Genomic DNA, 23,964 nt, shown 5'->3' on the forward strand with positions numbered 1-23,964 from the left:
GAAACCTTAAAACAAAGAACTAAAAGGGCCCGATTTGTAATGGGTATGGGAAACAGAATCCCATAGTCCCAGAGGGTCATTCCTTTTTGCTATTTAAAAAGGGTGACTGGCAGGAGAAATCAAATTATACATTAATTTTTATAGTACAATTACAAAATTCTGCTCCTACAAGCATGTGTCCGGAATCTGAGCATATTCCACAACAGAAGAGAAATTTAAGAGTCTTTCTTTGCTTTGAGTGAAATCTGAATTCCTCTCTTGGGGTCAAGGACTCTGGATTTTAAAGTCCAACATTTCCTGATTTGACTCATTTGGGTGGTTTCTAAAACCGCTTGTGCCATGTGTGTTTGGAAAGACACTTAACTTCAGGTTTAATGTAAGGTGTAGAAATGTAGGGCTGGGAGGGACGTCAAGAGGTCAACCAGTCCAGCCCCCTGTGCTGAGGCAGGACTAAGTGAACCTAGAGGGTCATGCTAAGAGACCCAGGAAACAGAGAAAGGTGGTTCAGAAAGAGACCCCTTCCTACAGATGTGTCGTTTTGATCTAACAGGAAATCATAATTTCAGTTTGCTTTCCATTTAGACACTGATACAGCAGACATGAAATTACCCTGCCTATATGGAAATGCTACTGAAACTTGCTGAGCTCACATCAGCTCTGTGGAAATAGTTAGAGGAGCTGTTGTAATTCATGAATATGAATGGCCTCTAAATTCTCTATCCTGGCTACTGTTAGGAGTGCTCTCTCTCATATAATGCTGCGTATGAAGTGTTGGTGGGAAACAAATGAGATGGCTATGGGAGGATCTCCTGTGCTATCACAGAGTATCACCTTGGTGTGTGACGTGTGTGCTGGAAACTGGGCTGAAACCAGTGACTGCTATGAAAAGAGTCAATGAACGACCGTCAGAGAGCAAGAGACAAATTTTGGTCACTGGACAACTGAATTGGATCTGAATCTGTTTAAGGAATGGTTCTTGAGACTTAATCCAAATCCAGTGTGAGCGAGGGCAGTGTCTGTGAAAACACTAGGTTTCAGAGTAACAGCCGTGTTAGTCTGTATTCGCAAAAAGAAAAGGAGTACTTGTGGCACCTTAGAGACTAACCAATTTATTAGAGCATAAGCTTTCGTGAGCTACAGCTCACTTCATCAGATGCATATCGTGGAAACTGCAGCAGACTTTATATATACACAGAGAATATGAAACAATACCTCCTCCCACCCCACTGTCCTGCTGGTAATAGCTTATCTAAAGTGATCATCAGGTGGGCCATTTCCAAAACACTGTATTCACTGAGCATCATTGACTTTGTAGATTTTTATGGATTCCAAGGCCAGAGGGGTCCATTGTGGTTGTCTAGATGGATCTCTTATGTAAGCCATAGAGCTTCCCCAAAAGAATTCCTAGAGCAGATCTTTTAGAAAACCATCCAGTCTTGATCTACAAATGGTCAGTTATGGAGAATCCATCACAACCTTTGGAAAGGTTTCAGAGTAGCAGCCATGTTAGTCTGTATCCACAAAAAGAAAAGGAGGACTTGTGCCACACGTACTTATGCTCAAATAAATTTGTTAGTCTCTAAGGTGCTACCAGTAGTTAAGCTCAAATAAATTTGTTAACCTTTGGAAAGTTGTTCCAATGGTTAATTACTCTCATTGTTACTTGCACCTGCTTATGCCAGACCTGAATTTGGCCTGGTTTCTGTAACCCGTTCAGTCCCCCAATTCGTTTTAAGACACTGGAGAATCACAGAGGTCCTAAGTTAACATGAAAGTCAATGGGGAATTTTGCCACTGAATTTAGTGGGAGCAGGGTGCAGCCCATAGTGATGATTTTGACAATTACCCTTTCCTGCTGTCACTACTGAAGGCACTGAGTCAGCGTTGCATTAACACGCAGACAAGGAGGGGATTATGAACAGACTGGCTGGAGCACTGGGGAGCAGATGGGTAGGGTACAGCCCTGCACTGGTGAGAAGTGGAGAGGTGGTGGAGAGAGACTGATCTCTACCCCCTTCTATTTCCAGTAAAGGTGTCATACTAATTCTCTTGCAAATGGCGCTCCTCTTCAAAGGGCTGCTGCTGGTTCTTTTTCAGGTAACCTCATTTATCTGGGCTCCTTGAATGACAAAGTGCTCGAGGACGAGACTGCTCACTTTGTGAGCGTGCTTATTCACATGCTCTCTTACTGCCAGAAGTATGTGTCGCAAAAGAAATCCAACCTCACGCACTGGCACCCTGTCCTTGGCTGGTTCTCCCAGACTGTGGATTATGGGTAAGTAACCAGGATCTCTGAGACAAGTAACTCTGAGATTTAATTTATAACTTGACCAGGTTACACATGCAGTACCTTCTGTCACTGTTAGGACGGACAGAGTGGTCACTGTAACTCCTTGCATGTCCTGAGTTGTATTTTAATTGTACAACCTTAACACCACATGCATATGCAGCTTGTTAGAGGCGATAAAGCCATTGTTACAACCTGTCTCTTTCTCTCCCTTGCCCCTGACTTTTTTCTTCTAGGTTAAATGAGTCCATGCCTCTGCTCACAAAGCAGTTGCAGCATCTCTGGGGAGTCCACCTAATTCGCATCCTCTTCAGTGATGTTCTCAACAAGAAGCTGGTGGAGACTCAGGATCCGACTTATCCGCTGGGGCAAACTGCTTCCCCACAGAACAGCCTTCCCATGAAAAGTCAGTTCAGTACGGGTCAGGGCATGGGCTCTGTCTTCTCTCTCTTGCTGGCAGAAGATTGACTTTGTTCACTTTAGTCAAAGGCTTTGAGTAGTTTTTTGCAGCACCTGCTATTACCTAGCTAGAGGCAAGTTCTTCCTGGGGTCGGATCCCTGTTCTGATTACTCTGTGATGTTGGCAAGTCACTTATCTTCTTGGGGACACTTGCCTATTTCCAAGCAGGGTTTGAATTGTTTCTCATGTGGTTTGAAGATGAAAAGCACAATGTAATCCTGACCACACAGCCTGTTACTTGGGGTCTCGGTACCTTAGAGTGGTTGGATAGTATCCCAGCTTCACAGGTGGAAACTGTCGTACAGCAAGGTTAAGTGACTTTCCCGTGGTTTCACAAGGAATCATTGGCAGAGTCTGGATTACAGCTCTGGAATTTCTGGGCCACAGTCTCTCAATCTAACCCCCTATAACTGTGCTGACTCAGTCTACTGTAGTTATGTGCTAGATATTAACTACTGATTCCTATTACATTTGGATAACATTTGAAACTAGAGAACGATTTGTGAATGATCTCCATGTCACCAGAGAACGTCTTGGTGTTTATGGAATGGAGAATGTTCCTGTAAAGCCTTCTGCCACGGGGAATTCACTGAAATCTGCAGTTCTGTGGCATGACCCACTTAACTGGTTACTGTCCTTACTAAAACCCCCGTAGTTATGGGGCTGCACAGTGACCCAGAATAAGACTTTACCTGGTGATGAATGTCTCAGTCTCCAAGACCTGTGTGCATGTGTCTCCCTTTATCTCCCACCAGATCTTTTCAAGCGAGCCTTCCAGAAGTCCGCCTCTGTTCGCAACATCCTCAAGCCCGTTGGAGGCAAGCGGGTGGATTCAGCAGAGGTGCAGAAGGTGTGCAGCATCTGTGTGCTGTACCAAACCACGCTGACGACTCTAACGCAGATCCGGCTGCAGATACTCACAGGTCAGTAGTGTGCGGGAATGTGGGGTTTTTTTTTTTTCTTCAAAGTGTCTTAGAAGATTTTTTCCCCCCCCGATTTTAAAAAGATCTGAACTTGTGCCTCTCACTGATTCCTGTGACTCTGCTGGTAGTTTTACTACACAGGACTGTTTGTTGACCAGCTGGATGGAAAGCTTATTCTATCCTGGATCAATAGCATTCATTGCTTCTTTATCAAATGTTAGCTCTCTAGAATACAAATGAAAGCAAGTTCTGCTCCAGTGAAACCTGGTCACTTCTTATCGACCGTGAATCTGGCTCAATGTCTTTGAATAGTGCCCAGTAATACCAGTCTTTATGTGGTGATCCTGTTGAATGCTTCAGTTATATTCAGTGTTCCCTCTAATTTTTTCCATCCATGTGTGGAATGAATTTTGTTATGTGCATCATATCTAGGTAATGTGCGGATGTGCGCCACCAGTAGAAACCAAAAACCTACATATAATGTATATTTTTAAAAAGTTACCGTAGGGATAATTACTCCAGCCAGGACAGGTTAAGCGTTTTAGAACTCACTACTCAAAGAATTAAATTTAAGTGTAAGAGAGAAATAAAAATTATGAAATGCATAGACCAGTCAAAAAACTAAAATAACACACTTTGAAAGAAGTATCAAGAAGTAACAACAATACAAGTATGTGTTGGGAGGTGAGTGTGAAAGACTGTGTGTGTGTGTGTGTGTGTGACAGAGACACACACTGTGTGTGTGAGACAGACACATGTTGTCCCTTTCAGTACCCTGACCCCACTTTAAGTACGCTGCCCTTTTAAGTAGATCAGAAGTTCAGACGCAGCAGCAGCTGCTAGTAAGCTCTCTCTGTCCTAAGCCCTGTCATGTCCCCTGCTCTGTGGAGGTGGGGTGGAGGGAGGGGGACACCTTGACATCAGCATCCCTCTTCTCCCACTCCCGCTCTGCACAGCAAGCAGGAGGCTCCTGGGAGCAGCACTAAGGCAGAGGGCAGGAGCAGCACACAGCAATGGGAGGAGGGACACCTGAACTGCGTGGCACTTGATAGCCTACTGGGCGGCCACCCAGCCATGCAGCTTACAGGGATCTTAGGTTATATTAAGAACAAATTATTTCTCTTACTAGAAAGGAGGGAGGAGGTGGTAAGCAATCACTGGTCTAGTGGCTAGAATAGGAAACTGGGAGTCCAGACTCCTGGGTTCTGTTCCTGGCTCTGCCGCTGACTCTGCGACCTTGAACAACTTGCATGACCTTGCCCTTTGTGCCTTGCTTCCCGATTTGTACAACAGGGATCATAACGACTGCCTTGCAAGAGGCTTAGTTAACTGATGCTTGTTCAGTGCTGTGAAATCTTTAACTGAAAGGTGCCGTGGGTGTGCAAAGTATTATTAGCAAGTTAAGAGGCTTCCTTCTGGTCTCATTGTGATTGTAGAATACATGTTCACGTGAATTGCACCCATGAACACTGTGACTTTCCTCTTCAGCAGTAGATAGTTTTACAAAATAAACTGCTATCTGCAACGGGTCATATTCATCTTCCCCTGCGTGCAGGGAAAAGAGCCGTATTAAGGCTTTCTTTCTTTTGTTTTCCCTCCTGTAGGCCTCACGTATCTTGATGACCTGTTGCCCAAATTGTGGGCATTTATCTGTGAGCTGGGACCCCAGGGTGGATTAAAACTCTTCTTGGAATGCTTGAACAATGACACAGAGGAATCCAAGAGACTGCTGGCTATGCTGATGCTGTTTTGTGACTGTTCTCGACACCTTATCACGTAGGTTACTAGCAGATGGCTCTTTCCATGGAATTTGAATATACAGATCAAATGTTCTTTGAGTGCCAGGGTGGAGAGCCAAAATGCTGCTGTAATTACATATAGATAACTAAAATGCAAGAGCAAAAATGCATGCTTTGAAAGAGTGTGTTGTGTTAGGGAGGACATGTGGCAGGAGAGGTAACTAGGTACTACAGCACTAGGTGCTTTAGGAATACTTTTTCTCAATGCTTGTGTGCAAGAGCTGCATCTAAACACAGGGAAAATTCTTCAAAGACACATATCATGCTATAAGAAGGGGCATTATCTGGCTGGCAGGACACTCCACTGGGAGCCTTTACACTTAGGTCTATTCCCAGCTCCACCACCCACTCGCTGTGTGACCTTGTGCCACCTCCTTGCCTATGTGGAAAGTCTTCCCATCTGTAAAATGAAGATAATTCTACTTACCCACCTTGTTAAAGTGCTTTGTGATCTACAGGTAAAAAGCTCTCCGAAGGTGATACTGTATTGGGTGTAGTTTATTTCTCAGACTTTTTGTGCTATCTTATGTTAAACTCGGATATTGATCAAAATCTGTAAATACATACTGTTGGTTTAGGGGTTTAGCTCCTGTTTTAGTCATCACCAGAAAAGAGAACGCCCCCTAAACGTGCCAGGCAAAATGCACTCTCTGAAAGCCCTCTCCAAAGGGAAATAAATCAACATTTGTTTTCCTCCTCCAGAATTCTCGACGAAATTGAAGTCTATGAAGAACAGATTTCGTTCAAAGTGGAAGAGCTTGTTACCATCTCCTCTTTCCTGAATTCCTTTGTGTTTAAGATGATCTGGGATGGAATTGTGGGTAAGTGCTTCAGCAGCTTGATTGAGGGGACCATGATAATTATTTTAAAAAGTAGTAATGAATGGTTTAATCCAGAGGCTTTAGCCAGTTTGCTAGTATGACTTGAATGCTGTTAACAGAACGTGTTATAAAATCTTAGGATGTTTGAAATGAAACTATCCCCCATTCAGGTGTTCAGATACCTGTGCCATATTGGGGTACTGTATAAAAACCAGCCAGTCAGTGTTTTATTAAAGTGAGAATTTATGGGACATCATTTTCAGAACCTGCATCTCTTCAAAAGCAAAAACTTTAATGTACTTCCTTCTGTAATTACGTGCACAAATCCAGTGAATGCATGGTTTGTGTGTGCAGTTACATGTAATTGTACAGCCTAGACAATCTGGTGCTAGAAACAGAGAGATATGTTCTCTTGCTGATTGTATAAAACAGGAATTACATCACACATCAAAGGCCGGGGAGGACTAAGACCACTAAGTGCACATTGCTTCTGATATTCCGTGGGTTCTAGTCAAGCACTACTGTTCCTGCTACTTCAGCTCTGTGAGGTTTCAGAGAGGAATATACTCCAACTTTGGGGTAAATCTGCTGAATCAGAAGAAGAGTGTTGGATACCTGTGTATGGATCGTGTAGATCTAAGTGTGTTTACCTTTTGCTGGTGCTGGTTGCAGTAGCCTTTGATTCCCCTAAAGCCAGTGGAAGTGGAGGACACATAGCTCTCTTTGTTTGTACTGGGGAAAGGAGTGGCTCTCTGCTTCATGTCATGCTTCTCTGCTCCATGTCAGTCACTGGTATGTAGGAGACACTGAACGCTACTTCCGTGTTTGTCTCTTTGGTAGAGAATGCCAAAGGAGAGACGCTGGAGTTGTTCCATTCTGTTCATGGCTGGCTAATGATCTTGTATGAAAGAGACTGTCGCCGGCGCTTTGCTCCTGAGGACCACTGGTTGCGGAAGTGAGTCCTGGATCCCTGTACCGGGTCGTGTACAATTGTATGGCTTTCTCATCACAGCAGATCTTGTCATGACCATTTTGGACTCTGTCGCTTTGTTAGACATGGAACTTCCTTATTGTTCCTCCCTGCCAGCACCAGGCCAGGGTTGTTCCCTACGCTGCATTTGCCTTGTTTAATTTAAAGTCCCTGGTGAAGAAGCTTCTCTCTCTTCGTAGAGCGATTATTCTCAGTATCACTTGTACAGGGTACAAATTTCAAAAGCACCCAAATCCCATTTTCAGAAGCGATTTAAGCTCCTAAATCTCTTAGGTGCTTTTAAGAATGTTATCCCCACTGATTTTGCCAAGCCCTGTTTTCTCTGTGTGTTTCTCAGGGAGCTCTGAATACATGTCTTGCTTTTTTAAGGGACCTCAAACCCAGTGTGCTCTTCCAAGAGCTGGACAAAGACAGGAAGCGAGCTCAGCTGCTCTTGCAGTACATCCCGCATGTCATCCCCCACAAGAACGTGAGTGAGACCTGGCCAGGAGGGCTCTGAGTGCTGTATGCCAGGAGAATGGCTGCCCTGCTACTGCCCATCCTATGGGTGAATGAAAGGGACTTGAGTCTCCAGGGTTTTCCAGTGCTGAATTCACACCCCAAAAGCCCATTTAAAAATACAGGGGATACAGCTTATTAGCAATTCCTCATTTCCCAGCAAAAAGTTGCTAATAACCAAAAGTTGGCCATAGGCAAAAGGCCCATGCCCGAGACAGCAGTGTAAGGCAGCCCATGGCCAGGGACTGGCTGCCCAACAGGAGGTAATGTAGGAGTCCCAGTGCTGCAGAGTGGGAGGGGAGGGCAGGGCTGCAGCCTGGATGTCGGGGCTCTCCATGGGGAGTGAAGGTGCCGGGGGGGCCCACAGGGCTGTACTGTATTTCTCCCTGCACTCTCTGTGCTGCTCCCTGCCCTGGCTCTGGGATCCCAGGCTTGGCACATCCCAGTGCTTCCTTCCCTGGCTGTATGCACACAAGCCTGCCCGTGGACGGGGTTCTTCACAGGAGTGGGGGCTCTGGGATGTGCCAGGGTGAGCAGCATGTATAACTTTCACGAGGTGCAGTGCAGAGATTTATGACCCTGGCGCTGTTGGTCTCTCTTGGATTTTTTTTTTTTTTTTTTTTTTTAGAGGGTTCTTCTTTTCCGAAACATGGTGACAAAGGAGAAGGAGAAGCTTGGGCTGGTTGAAACCAGCTCTGCATCCCCTCACGTCACACACATAACTATCCGCCGCTCACGCATGCTGGAGGTGAGTGGCTCAGCCCTCAGAAGCAAATCTACCAGCCAGGAACCTGGTTTTGTTGGTGACTGTACTGTGAGTGTGTGGTTCAGTGCTTGCCCGGATCTTGACCTAGGTACCTCTGTGGGGTCCTTGCCATAGTATCTGTGGATGTTTAACAACAGAAATAGCAACAGTGTCTTTCTTTTTGCTCTTTGCCAGCCTGCAGGAGCATTTTGAGTGTGTGTTTGTTTTGTGTCGGCCTGTGTTTGAAGGGAAAGCTAAGGCCAAGGAATGAGTTGGTATCCAGTTCTGAATGCAGTCAGGTTCCTGATCATTCTTGTGGCTGTGAGTTCCACTGCCTAGGCCCCTCTCCTGGGAAGTTCTGTTTCGTGCACTCATGAGCCTCCTACTGTAACAGTTGGGGAAGGGCGTGAGCGTGGAGATCATTCTAGATGTGAAGAGCTGCAGTAACTGAGTGTGGAGATTCCTGAATGCGTGGCTCACCTTGCCCAGGTCTGGGCCTGATAGAGCACCACTTTCTGGCCAGTTGCCGATGGGAGTGGACATATTTTGCCACCTTGGGTGTTCGGGCATCCAGTAGTAGTGGGGAGTCCCAATGCCACGGGCTGACATAGCAATCCAAGGACAGATGCTGGGGTGAGGAGGCAAGTTCTTCAAAGTGCTTCCTTTGTCCTCTCAGCAGCACCTCAAACTTGCCTGGGTTCGCTTAGCCAGCGGCTCTTCATCTGATGAGGCTAGGCTCTGGGCTGGCTGGGAAATGGTGCTGTATGTGTTTGATAGGATGGAATCTGGCGCTGAGCGACCTGTTCCTTACCGGGCTGAAGGTTAACTAATAAGTACCTCAGAATATCCAACCATGGGTGAAATGGTGAGCTCAGGCCCAGGCTGTGCTGAGTCCCCGGACACATGGCTTTGTACAACTTGCAGAGGCCAACAGGATTGAAAGGTGGAATCAGCATTGTTTATGCTCATTTCCATTTAAAACAGATTAGGGCTCATTCTCTTTGCTGTCATGTATGCATCTTATTTAGAAAGCTCCTTCAGGCACCTAAAACTCTTCCTTCCCTAGTGGAGAGTCTGGCGGTGCTGCCTGTTTTTCCATTAAACTGTAACAAACTGTGAAAGTTTCCCTTTTATGCCTTGATCAGACCCTGGGACTTGACAGCCATCTGTGTTCTATACACACATTGCTCCTTTGCTGAGTGATCCAGTGTATGTTGACATGTTTGCAGCTAGTTGTCCAACTCTGCTTGCTATTAGAGAGAAAACATGCCTGCCTAGTCATGCAGCTGCATATACCCCCTTCGGAGCATGGGGGTCAGCAGAAATGTGCTAGATTCTGGCGGGGGGGAGAGGCATCTCTTGCTTTCACCAGCAGTAACAGGCTGAGCACTCTGCTCAGGATCTCCTCATCCAACAGATTTTTTTTTTTTTTTTTTTTTACCAATTTCAATTGTGATTTTCTCACATATTTATTACTGACCTAGTTGTGTCCCCACATTTCTCTCACCTGTGTCAGGGTCCATGTTTTCATGTACTAGAACAGAGGCCTGGAGGGAGGGGCCCAGGGCATGCATACCAGACCAGTCGGTCCCACTCAGTTGCTTTGGTTCTTTACTTCATGCTCCGTTGAATTCATGTTTGTGCTAGAATCTCACTAAATATAGGGTTTGCTATTTTCTCGAAGGCACAAGTCTCTTATTTGTCTATTAGTGAGCGCATGAACAATAAAACAACGTGTAATTGATGCTGTGCTACACTAAAAAAACCCTCTGCATTTGTCTAGCAAGAGTTTTAGCATAGCTGCTGAATAATCATTTCAATTCTCTTGTCTCCGGCCTTTATTCCTTTGCCCCTTTACCCTCTTGCTGCCTCTATAGGTAACTAGTGTGTGGTGTGTAAAGCTCTAATTGTATATATACACCATAATATACTAGTTGTGATGGTTTCCCTTTCCACACAACAGCACAATGAGTTTTCCCATCTCTGAAATGCTGCTTCAAAGAGAAGGCAGATTTCTTCCCAGGAATCCTGGATGTGGTGCCTTCCAGTATTTGTATGAAACAATATGTTCAGGAAACTTGGCGTGTTGGTTGGCATGTTCTGACCCCCAAATCCGTGGCATTAACACAAGAGTTTGCCACTGTCTTTGTGGATGTGAACTCCCACTTAAAATGCCGGTATACCATTTATATCCCAGTGCACACACCTGTCAGTGTTGCATGTTCGTGAAGACATTTGTGTGTCCTTCTGCATGGCTAATGTGTGGCAATTCTCACCTGGGCAGGATGGATACGAACAACTAAGGCCGCTGTCCCAGAACCTCATGAAGGGAGTTATCCGAGTGAAGTTTGTGAATGACCTGGGTGTCGATGAGGCTGGTATTGATCAAGATGGTGTTTTCAAAGAGTTCTTGGAGGAGATCATAAAGAAGGTGTTTGACCCTGCACTCAACCTCTTTAAGGTACTGATGCTGAGCTGTAGAAATAGGCTCTGTCTGCCCCCCAGTCTGAAATGACCAGTGAAAACTGGCTCTGGTTGTTCACAATACTGATGTCTTGTCTCATCATTGTGTTTGTGTAGACGACCAGTGGCGACGAGAGGCTGTATCCATCCCCGACATCCTACATCCACGAGAACTATCTCCAGCTCTTTGAGTTTGTGGGCAAAATGCTCGGGAAGGCTGTGTATGAGGTAAGCCAGAGGAGGCCGGCACGTGGATGTCTCCCGCTTTGGTGTAGCATTGCTCGCACACAGCCCTGGGGATGTGCAGACAAACTGCAGGTGTTGCATTCTGTGGGTGTGCTCCGGCAGGGTGAGGGGGGCAGAATGTCCTAGAGGAATGACGTATAAGAGTAATGCCGTCTTGCAATAGTCCTGTTGGGCTGGGACTCTCAAAGGGAATTAGGTGCCCAAATCCTGTGGACATTCAGCTCCCTTGGCCTCCTCTGAAAATGCCAGCTTTGATGGCCTTGCTTCGTGCAGTTTAGAGCCAGAGGAGACCAGGAGATCTGACCTCCCATATATCTCAGGCCATTGGATTCCACCCAGGTACCTGTAGATTGAGCCCAGTGACATGAGTTAAACCAAGGCATTTTAGTCTTCAAGGGACTCTGAACCGTTGTGTGCCACAGGCAGAGATCAGGGGAGACAGGTGCCACCAGTGCCCGAGGCCCCTGCAATGGCAAGGGAGTGAGTAGGTGAAATATGCCTAAATATCCAACTGAAAAATTAACTCTGTAGCTATAAAACATAAAAGAAATTGCCAGAGTCAGAGTACGTGGGCTCCCTCTGCTACCACCGTTGCTGCTGCTGGGGGATCCACTGCTGAGTAGTAGTAACATGGCATTGCTTTCCATAGGCAGCCCAGACCATGGGGTTTGCCAGCTGGCAAAGGATGGAGCCACGAGGGAAACAAATTTTTGCTTTCTAGCTGCCAAAAGCGAGTGTGTTTCATAGTTAAAGTGAAAGCCAAGAGGTGGGATTAAAGGGACAACTTGAGCTAAATACGAGGAGAATGAATCATCTCCCAAAAGAAGTGGTGGAAGCACCTAAATGGCATGGGACTAGATGGGAGGTAATCGCTGGGTGCTGAGGGAAGGGTTAGATGACTGGTGTAAGCCACTTCTAATGTCTGCAGTTCTCGAAGAACGCTTAGCCATGTCCCTGTCTCGCCCCATGGCACTCTTCATTTCTGGGCATGGTGAGGTGGCAACGGCTCAAGCCGCTGCATTAACGCCAACGCATTCATTGTAGTCATCCGTTATCTCCATACCCACAGTGCCATCTCTTTGAACAGGATGGATTCGTGTTCTCAAGGAGCTCGTGGGTGTGGGGAGGAATAGGGTCCCAGGTTCGTCCCATGGGGCTGGTAGTCTGTATCTGCTCTGCTCACAGAGAAGTCCCCATAACCCACTTGAGAAGCGGCTTTGGTGTGAGTAGAGCCTCTCTGAATCTGTATCCATGCTTGGAGTAGTATATTCAGGCCAGTGTCCAGAGCAAGGCAGTGGGACTCAGGATTCCTGGGTTCTCTTCCCTTCTACATCAGTGACCCACTGGGTCACCATCAGCATGTTACTTCTCTGCTCACTTCCTGATCTTTAAAGTAGGTCTTTAAAGTATTTGCTGCTTATCACAAGGGGCTGTTGTTGAGGGTTCATTAATATTTGTAAAGTGCTTTGAGAACTTCCCATGCCAGGAGCTTATAGAAAGGCAGAACATGACCTTTCCCCCCATGAGATGATGCTTCCAAATCCCAGAGATATCCGTTAGAGAAGGGGCTGCAAAGTGGTGGGCCTCTTAAGAGGATGTGATCTGTTTGGGTGGCCAAGCTGTCCTTTGTGCCTCTGTACAAGCCAGAAGCTTGCAGTTTGTCCTGTAGGACTGGCAGCTAGAGACATTGCCCGTAGCTAGTGCAAGTGGGGTGTTCACACGTTCTCTCTTGTGTTGATTGCAGGGGATAGTGGTGGATGTTCCCTTTGCTTCCTTCTTCTTGAGTCAGCTGCTTGGGCACCGTCACAGTAGCTTTTACAGCTCTGTGGACGAACTTCCCTCTCTGGACTCGGAGTTCTACAAAAACCTCACCTCGATTAAGGTTTGAGCAATTTGTTCCCTGCGTCCCCACTTCACTGTAACGTGCTGCTCAGAGGTCCAAATGATGATGCCAGCAGGGGTGGATGTAAACTTTTTGCCTGTCAGGGTAATTCCAAAAGCCCTTTTAAATGAGGTAGTGTGTCCTAATGACTAGAGCCTTGGACTGGGACTTGGGAGGGCTGCATTCTGTTCCCGGTTCTGCCACAGCCTGTTGGGTGACCTTGGGCAAGTCACAGCCTTGCTCTGTGCCTCAGTTTCCCCATCTGTAAACTGGGGATAATGAGTGATTTCCTTTGTAAAGCCTATTGAGATCTGTGAATGAGCAGCACTGTATAGGAGCTGGGTACTAATAATGTCCACAGACACTAAAACACTTTGTTCCTCCTGTGTTGAGGAGAGGTATTCTCTGTCTGACTGCTGCTAGAAATATTAGGGTTCCTGCATCTAGTAAATTCCCCCTTCCTGTGAGCCAGTGCTCATGTTAGCTATGAAAATACGTGCACTTGTAGGGGTGAACGTGGAGCCTAAAAGTAGGTGGCAGTGGAGGGTGTGGGATTTCTTGCCCCATGTAAAGCAGGGAAGGGAAGGTGCTCTAGTGATATAAACACAGGATTGGGAGCCAGGAATTCCTGCCTTCTAGTCCCAGCTCATACGCTGACGCCCTCTGTTACCTTGAGACAGTCACATATCCTCGCTGTCTCAGTGCAGAGCACCTGCGAGGATCCCTTACAGGGTGAGTAGTCTGTAAGTGCTAAGCTGCTGTTCTCAGTGGTTGTGCACTGATCCCCGTTCATCCCCTCTGTCATTCCATTAGCGCTACGACGGAGATATCAGCGACTTGGGCTTAACGCTCTCCTATGACGAAGATGCGATGGGTCAGGTAGGCCGTGCACATCTTTGTGCTAGTTTTCCCCTTCATATTTAGCCTCCTTTCTGCTCCTCTCTCTGTCTTTCTATTACTTTCCTCAGACCTGCTCAGAGTTACAAGCAGGCTTCTGTGCCCAGGCAGCCTGTTTCCTTGGTGACTGGGATAGGAGATTTCAAGCCTTTTGTTGTAAATTTCTAGCAGTTCTCCTGAGTGAGTGACTCCAGCTCAGCTGGTGTGTTCTGCCTGCCTGTCTGATGTTTCCAGGAAGAGGTTTCGATTGGAACCAGTTCTGGTGATCCATACACATCACTGTCCATTACTGTGGAAAAGCCTCTCGTGCCCCAAATAGAGAATTATGAATTCAAGCATTCCTCAGTGTGGGTCAGACGGGCTCCTGAGGAATTATGTTCTTATTTTCCTGATAGTGTCTTGTGCAAGACAGAGGAAAGAAACCCATGTGCAAGCTGACCTGCTTGCAGAGTACACTCTACATGGAATATTCTCAGTGTTTTCCCAAGAGGTGTTTGTGATTGTCTAGAATCAACCACTTTTTCCAAGTTTTGTTTGCATAGCTGCTTGATAACATGAGGTGCACTTTGTTCTGTTATACTTCTCCTTTGGATTCTTACAGGCTGTTTCAGATCTGTAATGCAGATACTCCAAAGGGGTCACTTTCAGTTGCTTCTAAATTTGTTAGCCTTGTACTTCTGTGGCTGAAATATGGCAGGCTTGTTACCGGTCTGAAAGTGAATTATTTTGGAAAGTGTGATCCAGAAGGATTCCCCCAGTTTGAAGAAACAATCGAGTAGAAAAAGAGAGACTTTTTCCTTTGTATACTTTTTTATTTAGCAAGTTTTGGGTGGAAAGTTGAAATTTGGCAGGGAGATGGTGGTCACTAGGTTGCACCCATGCCTTTTGGTGGTTTGTTGAAAACTGGTTACAATATCAGTTGTTAAAAGTTTTTGGTTTTTTTTAAATCACTTTGAACCTGTGCACTGGATTTTGTAGTGCGGCTTCTTACTGGACTGCCGGTGGTGCAGTGATGCTGCCCGCCGTGTTTAGTTTAGTAACATTCATTGACAATACTTTGCCTTTCCCTAAGATTAGTGAAGGGGAATGGAGAGGAAACAGGACTGCAAAGCAGTCTTGCTCCTTTAGCGTGAGAGAAGGTAGATGGGTGCATGCGGAAGGAGGTGGGCGCTGTTCCTTCCACCTGCTATGGAAAGGTGTGCATGGTAGGAGGCCTTTTGTGCCTGTTGCATAGTACAGAGTGCTCTGCTGCTGCCTAGCAAATATTTGAACACGATTGAATTTTTTAATTTGTTTTTTCTTATTTTAAAAAATAGGAAATGCCATACAAAATCCCTACATTAAATGAACCTAAGGTTACAAAGTAGAGTATTTGGAAGTCAGAAACAACAAAGTTAAGGTTGCGTGCATAACCTTAACTCTGCCCCCTTGTCTGAGTGCATTATAGTAAAGTCTTATTACATGATCTTTTACCTTTTTTTTTTTTTTCCACCAGACCCAGGCCTCATTCATTTTACACGTTGGACAGAGAATGAGGCAGGGTGTTTCATGAATCCATCTGGGGTCCTGAGAATCTTTGCCTCATTCTCTGCCATTGTGTGACGTGTTGTGAATGAGACTGGGTGTCTGCTGGAAGAGGGGTGATGTTCTTGAAGTTAAAGCCCTGTACTGGGAGCCAGGAGGATCTGGTTCTTTCCTTTTGCCACACTCCCTGTGTGACATTGAGCAAGTCCCTTATTCACTCTCTGCCTCCATTCCCCATCTTTAATATGGAGATAATACTTCCCTACCTCCTCGGGGTGTGACCAGGATAAATTCTTTAGAGTATGTGAAGCTCCCAGATGCTGTGGGGATGAGCCTAAAGAGAGAGGAATGTCCCTCTTTTGTCCTCTGCCTGGTGTGGGGTAGACCAGCCATTGGACCAGGCAGTGACTATGGAGGGTAAAAAATGCTGACCAGCAGCCTTCTTCTTCAAATCCTTTCCATCCTGTGCCTTGCAGGCCCAATCCAAAGCCCACAGAACTCAATGGGAGTCTTTTTATTAACTTCCCTGGGCTTTGGAGCAGGGCCTGAATGAGAGGAGGGACCTGCAGAAAAATGTGTGATCCTGGAATTAAGGTGGCTCATTTCCTGGCTTTTGATGGCTTCGATTTTCACCTTAAGGTTCTCTTGACTGTGTTTTGTGTGGGTTGCTCATGGTGGGTGGTAATGGAGGAAAGGTGACAAGCTAGCTCCATTGGCAAATTCCCTACAGTTCAGTTTCTGTGTTTGTACTGAACTGAAACGCTGAGTGGGAGTAGAAACGGGATGATTGATTAACATTTAAATCCTAATGTTTTATTGTAAAAGTAGGTAATTATTTTATGATAAGTCCCAGCTTCTGAAAGGCTTCTCTGTCCAGTGAAGTTTTCAGGCAGTTAATTAGCAATATCATCATTTCTTCCCTCAGCTTGTTTGCCATGAACTTATTCCTGGAGGGAAGACCATTCCTGTTACCAATGAAAATAAGTAAGTATGGCAATTAGATTTGTAAGGTCACCACTGTAAAATACTTCATTCTGGTTCCTTGGGCTTGCATCTGGAATAGATTGAGATGGATTGGAGTAGAAAGAGCCCATAAATATCTTAATAGAATTTACTGGTTACACTTCATTGGCAGAAATTGTATTCAATTCGATTTGCAAAATAAGAATTGACAATTTACTTTTTGAAACAGCACTTCTGAGGTCAAAGGCACACAGTCCGTGATATTCGTAGGGATTTAATGATGGTTATAGATACAGACAGATGGATTCAAAGCAATTCAGGCACACGGTCTTGAGCACAGAGGGCACAGATGCTCAAAGACACCTTGGAGCAGACAGATTCTCTCAGAATGATAGCATGTGGCAGTTGTATAAAACGCTGTTCTTCAGAAGATGCAGCGATGAATTCAAATGCAGTAGACAGTGGTGCTTAGACACAGGAAATCAGAAGAGACACTGAGCCCTGGAGCTATTTTCACAGATAACTATCTAAAGCTGGCTATCAGATATGTCAGCTGTGAAAGCCTAAAAACCAAGCTCCCCACCTCTTTTGTTCCCCAATCCCCATCCCCCTTCACCAGTTAAATCTCTATTATGCAGATGTGTGTCTAAACTCTTAATCTGCAGCGTGCTCTCTTTAACAGCAAGTCAGGGCTGTGTCCAACCTGAAGACTCATCTGCCTCGGCTGCACTTTACAATTGCGTGTCCCCAATCTTTGTCTTCCTCTGAGATCAGATCAGTGAGTTCCCATTTGAAAGGAATATCTTTTTGCTTGTCAGAAGGCTGGTCAGGAAGCAAGTCAAAAGTCCCGTGTGTCACTCTGCTCACTACACGCGTAATTTTGAACAAACACACAGAGGCGGCTAGGGAAAGAAAACTGGGGGGGAAAAATGCAATAATGGAGGAAATCCAGAATTGTTCTTGTCGTAGTCTTTGAGTTCGCTTGGGTTAGAAACGTAGCCAAGTTAAGAGGGTTGGTGTCTAATGTGGGCGGGGGAGGGAATGTAAGTAAAATGGCTGGCTGGCTGGATATCTGCAGAGATTGTGTTTCTGGTGGATTCTGACAGTGCTTCAAACAGACCCCTCCCTCCCCCCCTTCACTAACTAATGCACCTCGGAAAACTCCTGTTTCAAGGTATTGCTAAATCTGGATCCCTTGGGCTCCAAATGAGGGCTCTCCAAAGCAGGCTATATTTGTCCTATGAGTCTCTTGTGGAATCTACAGTGCTTGTAGGAAAATTGTTTTTATGAAAAATAAATAAACCCAGTAGTTCTAAGGAGCTGTTTAACAGCAACTAGATGATGTATGATGAGTGCTTTGACCATGTGCATATTATAAGTGCTCAGGATTATTGGAAGCCCTGTGTCAGTGCTGAGAAGGGCTGTCAGACCCGACAGGATGGGGGAAAGCAGCTGCTGTAAGACTGTACAAATACCCTGCTTCTGCAGGGTATGCACGGACACCCAGATGAAACGATTTTGGGTGTCAGTCATTTGGCTGAAAGAATTGTGGAGAGTTCTGCACAGAAGCTGCTGAGTTGGAAGAAGTCGCCATCTTTTTGTGCCTGCTCACCCATAGGAGTGAAATGTGCTCTGGGAACCTGGTGTACCACCCATTGAAGTCAGTGGTCATGAGTCTTTCCATCGACTTCAGTGAGCCCTGGATCAGGCCCCGCATTCCTTTTAGGCAGTGCATTGTAAACTAGAAAAGTGCCAGGCCAGTGCTACTGTGGTGAGTGTTCTCAACTGCTTGGTGCCTCTGATTTCCCCTCTCCTTACCTTGGACAGAATCAGCTACATCCACCTCATGGCTCATTTTCGGATGCACACGCAGATAAAAAGTCAGACGGCTGCGCTCATTAGTGGCTTCAGGTCGATAATTAAGCCTGAATGGATTCGGATGTTTTCTGCACCTGAGTTACAGCGGCTCATATCTGGTGACAATGCTGAAATTGACCTCGAGGACTTAAAGTAAGTGAGCAATTCAGTCACCTGGTTCTACTATCCAACAGGCCAGTTATGCAGTTAGATAGCAATGTTATTCTGAGGTTTGGTGCATGGAAATTAACTCCATTCCAGCCTTTTATTAACTTCTTCAAATTAAAAGGTATGGGACAAACTGGATGTCATTTCAGACGAGACTGGAGGAAGTACTAGCAAATAGAGCAAGGGAAGAGTCTTTCCCGGGAGCCAGTACAGGACCGTAGGATTAGAGGGACTTTCATTCTACCCTCTCCGATGCTTTTGAAGAAGTTTGCAATAAAGGGTGGATGTAGGTTTCAGGGAACATGAGCAATTCAAGCTCCTTTTGTGATTAAGCTGTGGATTTAAGCTCTGTCTATAGTGTGATGCAGCCATTCAATAAGCAGGAAGCTGTGAGCTGTCTGGTGTAGTGATGTGTAAGCATGTTGCTCTCTGTCCTTCCTCAGGAAACACACTGTATACTATGGTGGCTTCCATGGGAGTCACAGGGTCATTATCTGGCTCTGGGACATCCTAGCCAATGACTTCAGCCCCGAGGAGAGAGCGATGTTTCTAAAGGTAAATGTCTCCTAGCTCCGCTCCTGATAGAGTGCACCCGACCTGTCGCCTTGCGGGGCGGGTGCTGGTCATCTTTCCATTATCATCTGGACAAGCAAAACTGCTCTTTGCACTCATAAACCCCTTCCTCTGAAGCCTTGTCTACACTACCTCGGTAAGTCAACTTAAGTTATGCCACTCCAGTTATGTGAATAGAGACGCTCTCCTGTCGATTTCCCGTACTCTTCATTAGACCCCCTATATCGACACCCACTGCATCGATTGCAGGCCATCTACCGGTAAGTGTAGACATGGCCTGAGTGGCAGAAAGAACAATGAAAGACCTGAGCCCTGGAGTTCTGACACCCTCCTGTTCCCCACACTCCAGTGGAAGGAGGGTTCCTTTAAATGATTTTGTATTGAGGAGAGTATCCTGCTTGGTTATCGCCACTTGTCTCAGGGGAGGAACGACTGATGAGGAGCCGCTGTAACCTGCGGTGGGGAATGAATGCTGCAGACATCAACTCCCAGAGTAGCTTAAATGCAATTTATCATTAGAAAAGCCAGCTGAATGGTGCAGGGCAATGAGCAAACAGTTCCTTTAGAAGACACGTCTGGTTTTAGTTTCCAAGCCATGCTACTCTAATGATCAACAATTGCCAGTCTTTAATCAGGTCTCTTTTAGTTTGTTACCAGCTGCTCCCGGCCTCCGCTTCTGGGCTTTGCCTACCTCAAGCCTCCTTTCTCCATTCGCTGCGTGGAAGTCTCAGATGATCAGGTACGCGGCCAGAATGGATCTGAATAGCACTTCTCCAAGCTTTATGCATTGGAGATCCCCTCCTGAGGCCTTTTACAGAGCTCCTCCCATCCCTGCCCTGCTTCCACCCCTTCCCTGCAGCAACTAGAAAGCTCCAGTGCGTAGAAAGTGTCCTTCAGACAGCGTTCAGGAGACGAGATGAAAACATACTCACTTTAGTGTGGTGCACTCAGCTCCCCCCATGCCCCTGTTGCCTGCCTGCAGGTTAGTACCTCCCCTTGTGGTCTGCAGCCACGCTGGGTCACTTGACTTTGGTGCTCTCCTCCTGAGTCTTTGCTACTGTTGGGTTTTGTGTCCTCTGCAGGGTTAATCCCGGTTGAATTTTCACCAGGAGAAGTTACCCCTTAGTGCTAGACGGAGCCCTGAGAGACAGGATTACTGGGTTCTGATTCCCCCTGCTTCCGCCACAGGCTTACTGTGTATTACCCTGTGTACCCTGCCTCAGTGTCTCCACTTCTACACCAGGGTAATGCCTCCCTCCTTCATGCTGTGACTCGCTGCACAGTGCTCTGCCAGAGGTAACCTGCCTCTCCCTCTGTTCTCAGGACACGGGTGACACGCTGGGCAGCGTGCTAAGGGGCTTCTTCACCATACGCAAGAAAGAGCCAGGCGGCCGGCTCCCCACCTCTTCTACTTGTTTTAACCTGCTCAAGCTTCCCAACTACAGCAAGAAGAGCATCTTGCGAGAGAAGCTGCGCTATGCCATCAGCATGAACACAGGCTTTGAGCTCTCGTAGCTGCTTTGGCACCTGGGATCGGCTCCAAGAGCCGCTAGCTGACGCCGGACACACGGCCCTTCGTGCAAAGCGGGTGGGTCGGCTCCGAGACAAATATATGCAAATGGTATTAGAGGCTCACAAGGAGAACTCCTGGGCTAGGCAGCTGTGGGATCTGCCTAGGCTCTCCTGCAGCACTAGGGAAGTGCTGGGTCTCATCCAATACGCTTGTCGTCATGTAAACTATTATTTAAAATCAAACCCAGGGAGAGCATTAAAGTAGCATTGAAAACCCCAGTCTGGATCCGGCAGACAGCGTGCTTGGGCTGTGAAGTGGAGTCCAAGCTAGCTGCTGTCGTGCGGGAGGTTTTTTTTCCCCTTTCCTAGGAGATGGCCGAACTTTTTCATTGGGTGGAGGCCATCCTAAGTAAGGCGCTGATGGAAATGTTACTGAAGTACTAGTAGGTTAGCTGGCAGTCTGCTGCATTGACTCTGACAGTTTCCTTAGCTCCTTCTCTCCGGTAAAGCTTTGCAGTGATGACGTCCTGAGGTCCTGTGCACGAGGCAAGGCCGGCGTGCTCATCTCCCGTGAAAACAAACTGCTTGCCCGAGTTTAGAAGCAACAGCCAACACTGGCAGAAAAATGAACCCTCCGCTCTCAAAGACCGTTTCAAAGTGCTGTAGAATAGGAGCTCAAAGAACAGACACAGAGGCTGGAATGCAGAGTCCAGTTGCACCTCTGCTGGCTCCTTGCCAATTCTGCGTGTTGGAGGAGAGGGAGGGACCGCTTTCTGCTTTTAAGCAAATAAGAACAAGGTTTAACTTTATTTTACTTTCATCTTACAAGTGACCAGGAAGCACAGTGGCACTTGTATAGTGTTCAACTCTGTCAGTGTCATTAAATGCATCTTCCATGTTCATCTTTAATGCTTGGAATGCATCAAGCTGCCAACAACCCGTTTTAAAAGGCTTCCGCTGGGAAGTTCGCCTCTTGCTCAGAGATGTAAATTTCATATTTAAGTTTACTGTCTCTCTCCCTTATGGAGGTCTCTTCTTTAGCCCATTTGCAACCCAGACTTGGCCTCTCCAAAGCCCACTGAAGTTTGCTTGCCAAACTATTTATTTTTAATATTTTTGGCCTTATTTTATTAGCTTGTGCTCAACTGCTGCATTCAGCTTTTTAGCTGGTGGTTATGAAGAGTCTTTTTCCGGAGGGAGGGAGGGAGTGTGTGTGTGAGAGAGAGAGAGAGAGAGAGAGAGATATTCCCACATGCTGGCCATTTCTACTTTTCTAATGACGAAATACAGACACTGTCCTGTCACACCTCGTTTAGGCCTGCTGCTTTGCACCTGTGCCATTTTACAGCCAGTGTGGATCCTGCCTCAGCCCAGCAGTTCTCCATGTTCCATCGAGAAAGGACGCTGCTTTCTCTCAGGTGTTCCCTGTGCTGCGTGGATTTCTGGAAAGCACAGTCTGCTCTAATGTTCAGGAACATAATTATTTTTATTTAACTTCTTCACTCTGCCTATTGCAACCCTCGTGCTGAGGCTGCCGGCTTCCCCCCTCACCTTCCTTTCCTCCTCTTAGCGTTTGAGGGGTGTGTGTGTTTGTGATTTTAACAAATCCTACTCTCTGCAATACCTAGGCGGATCCAACGAAAGCATCGCTGTGCGCATCACCCAGCAGCAGATGCTACAATGCAAGGCTACCTCATCTTCAGGATCTTTTCAATAGGTATGAATGGCAGGGAATCCAAACCCAGGCGTGTTTTGCCTAGCACAAATCTCAGCACCAGAATGGTCCCCAGGGTGTTGGGCAGGTCCTCTTCGTCCTTGGTGGGAGACAGAAAGTAGAAAGACCAGAAAATGCTCCCAGCCGGAACCCCTCAAACAAGAGCATTCGAATGCCCGACATGTTTTCTGATCTCTCATTTTAATCGAGGTGAATTTCAAGGAAATAAGCCTTCTCTACTTGAGAACTATTGCTGGAAAATGCATCTCAAATCCTCCTGTGTTAGGGACTTTTTTCTGTGTGAACTCTATTCTGTAGGAATGGACTGATCTATTAAAGAAGGAAAAAATGTCTGCTAAGTTGAGTGAATACGGAGAACTTAGAGCAGTAAACACCGTTTTTGATTTTGTGTGTAAGTGATCGCTTAACACTTGTTAACCATCGTATAGACTGAAAGGCCATGATACTGACCTGTAACAGTTTATTGTAGCTTAAGATATGACGCAATGTCTTTTTTCTTAGATAAACAGTGTCCAGATAGATCACAAGCCTGAAATTGTTTATTAAACAACAAATCTCTGCTCCCCTTTAAGTTTCCTTTAAAGTTTGGAAATATTGCACTATACAAGACACTAAATCTATAATTTTGTAGGTAGTGTATCAATTGTGATTGTGTAATAAACTACACACCCCCTGATGGCTATATGGACGATAGCATTTCTCATAAGTAACTGATTTCTGAATGACTTGGAGAGGCTGTATTACATTTGTATTGAGTAGAAGGCTATGAACATGTGACGAGTCCTGCCCTGGATGTCTGTACTTTGCATGTATGTTCTGTGCGGGGAGGGAAAAGGGTTTTGCTATAGGAGATTGAGTTTATTTTTTCTATAGATAAGACTTGATGGTCCTGAGATCCTGGCACGTCCCATGTGTCAAAAATGCAGAAAGATATTAAATAAACCTGACATGTTGAATAATACCACTGGGGACTTTTCTTTCTTTGGGGGCAGACCTCTCTTGTGTCAGAGCAATGCTCCAGCAAATATTTTTCTCTGCTTGAGGCAAAGACAGATGTTTTATAGACATGGGCACACTTGCAGTGAGATCTGATGCTGGTGGAGGTTGTGGGGGCAAGAGAGAGAAAGCACAGAGTCAAGGCATTGACTCCATTTTTAAGACTGGGTCAGAGGCAGAAGAATGCCCACGGTCACACAGGGAGTCCGTGGTTGCTGGGGCAGGTGACCCATTCAGATCATGTTCTGGTAGACATGAATGGAACCAGAGTGTTTTCAGAGGGCTTCAAGGTATGTAATTGTTCCCCCAACAGACTAGTGATCATGGGGAGTTGCCTGCAGCCTTCATGGGGCTTCAGGGTGCAGCGAACAACAGGGAATACTTGAAAGGTACCAATTGCTTTTACACTGCCTAATTCCTCTTGCCTGGCTCTGAACAGCCTCGTTCTGAGAGAGAGAACAGCTGTGCCTCCTTTTGTACCATACGTTTAACTATACTAGGTTTCAGAGGAGCAGCCGTGTTTAGTCTGTATGGGACTTGTGGCACCTCAGAGACGAACACATTTATTTGAGCTTTCGTGAGCTACAGCTCATGAAAGCTTCTGCTCAGATAAATGTGTTCGTC

At 46.1% G+C, this 23,964-nt stretch overlaps 1 protein-coding gene across 8 annotated transcripts in view; it reads left to right on the forward strand.

The window, feature by feature from the left end:
* The window catches only part of UBE3B (ubiquitin protein ligase E3B), a 36,380-nt gene extending 13,075 nt beyond the window's left edge, over nucleotides 1–23,305 (forward strand). For 5 of the 8 annotated variants that reach the window (XM_073313119.1, XM_073313121.1, XM_073313120.1 and 2 more), the window contains exons 13-29: nucleotides 2,098–2,275; nucleotides 2,524–2,693; nucleotides 3,503–3,670; nucleotides 5,275–5,446; nucleotides 6,172–6,290; nucleotides 7,131–7,245; nucleotides 7,651–7,750; nucleotides 8,408–8,527; nucleotides 10,809–10,985; nucleotides 11,105–11,215; nucleotides 12,978–13,115; nucleotides 13,929–13,994; nucleotides 16,462–16,520; nucleotides 18,327–18,509; nucleotides 18,968–19,079; nucleotides 19,744–19,836; nucleotides 20,421–23,305. In XM_073313119.1, the coding sequence (XP_073169220.1) occupies nucleotides 2,098–2,275; nucleotides 2,524–2,693; nucleotides 3,503–3,670; nucleotides 5,275–5,446; nucleotides 6,172–6,290; nucleotides 7,131–7,245; nucleotides 7,651–7,750; nucleotides 8,408–8,527; nucleotides 10,809–10,985; nucleotides 11,105–11,215; nucleotides 12,978–13,115; nucleotides 13,929–13,994; nucleotides 16,462–16,520; nucleotides 18,327–18,509; nucleotides 18,968–19,079; nucleotides 19,744–19,836; nucleotides 20,421–20,612 (2,273 nt within the window). In that variant the 3' untranslated portion in view covers nucleotides 20,613–23,305. Of the gene's footprint in view, nucleotides 1–2,097; nucleotides 2,276–2,523; nucleotides 2,694–3,502; nucleotides 3,671–5,274; nucleotides 5,447–6,171; nucleotides 6,291–7,130; nucleotides 7,246–7,650; nucleotides 7,751–8,407; nucleotides 8,528–10,808; nucleotides 10,986–11,104; nucleotides 11,216–12,977; nucleotides 13,116–13,928; nucleotides 13,995–16,461; nucleotides 16,521–18,326; nucleotides 18,510–18,967; nucleotides 19,080–19,721; nucleotides 19,837–20,179; nucleotides 20,385–20,420 lie in introns of those variants that run through there. The other 3 variants (XM_073313126.1, XM_073313125.1, XM_073313127.1) reach the window with 3 other exon arrangements.
* Nucleotides 23,306–23,964: the final 659 nt, after the last annotated feature.

The sequence above is a fragment of the Lepidochelys kempii genome, chromosome 15 (assembly GCF_965140265.1).
Source record: "Lepidochelys kempii isolate rLepKem1 chromosome 15, rLepKem1.hap2, whole genome shotgun sequence".
NCBI lineage: Eukaryota > Metazoa > Chordata > Testudines > Cheloniidae > Lepidochelys > Lepidochelys kempii.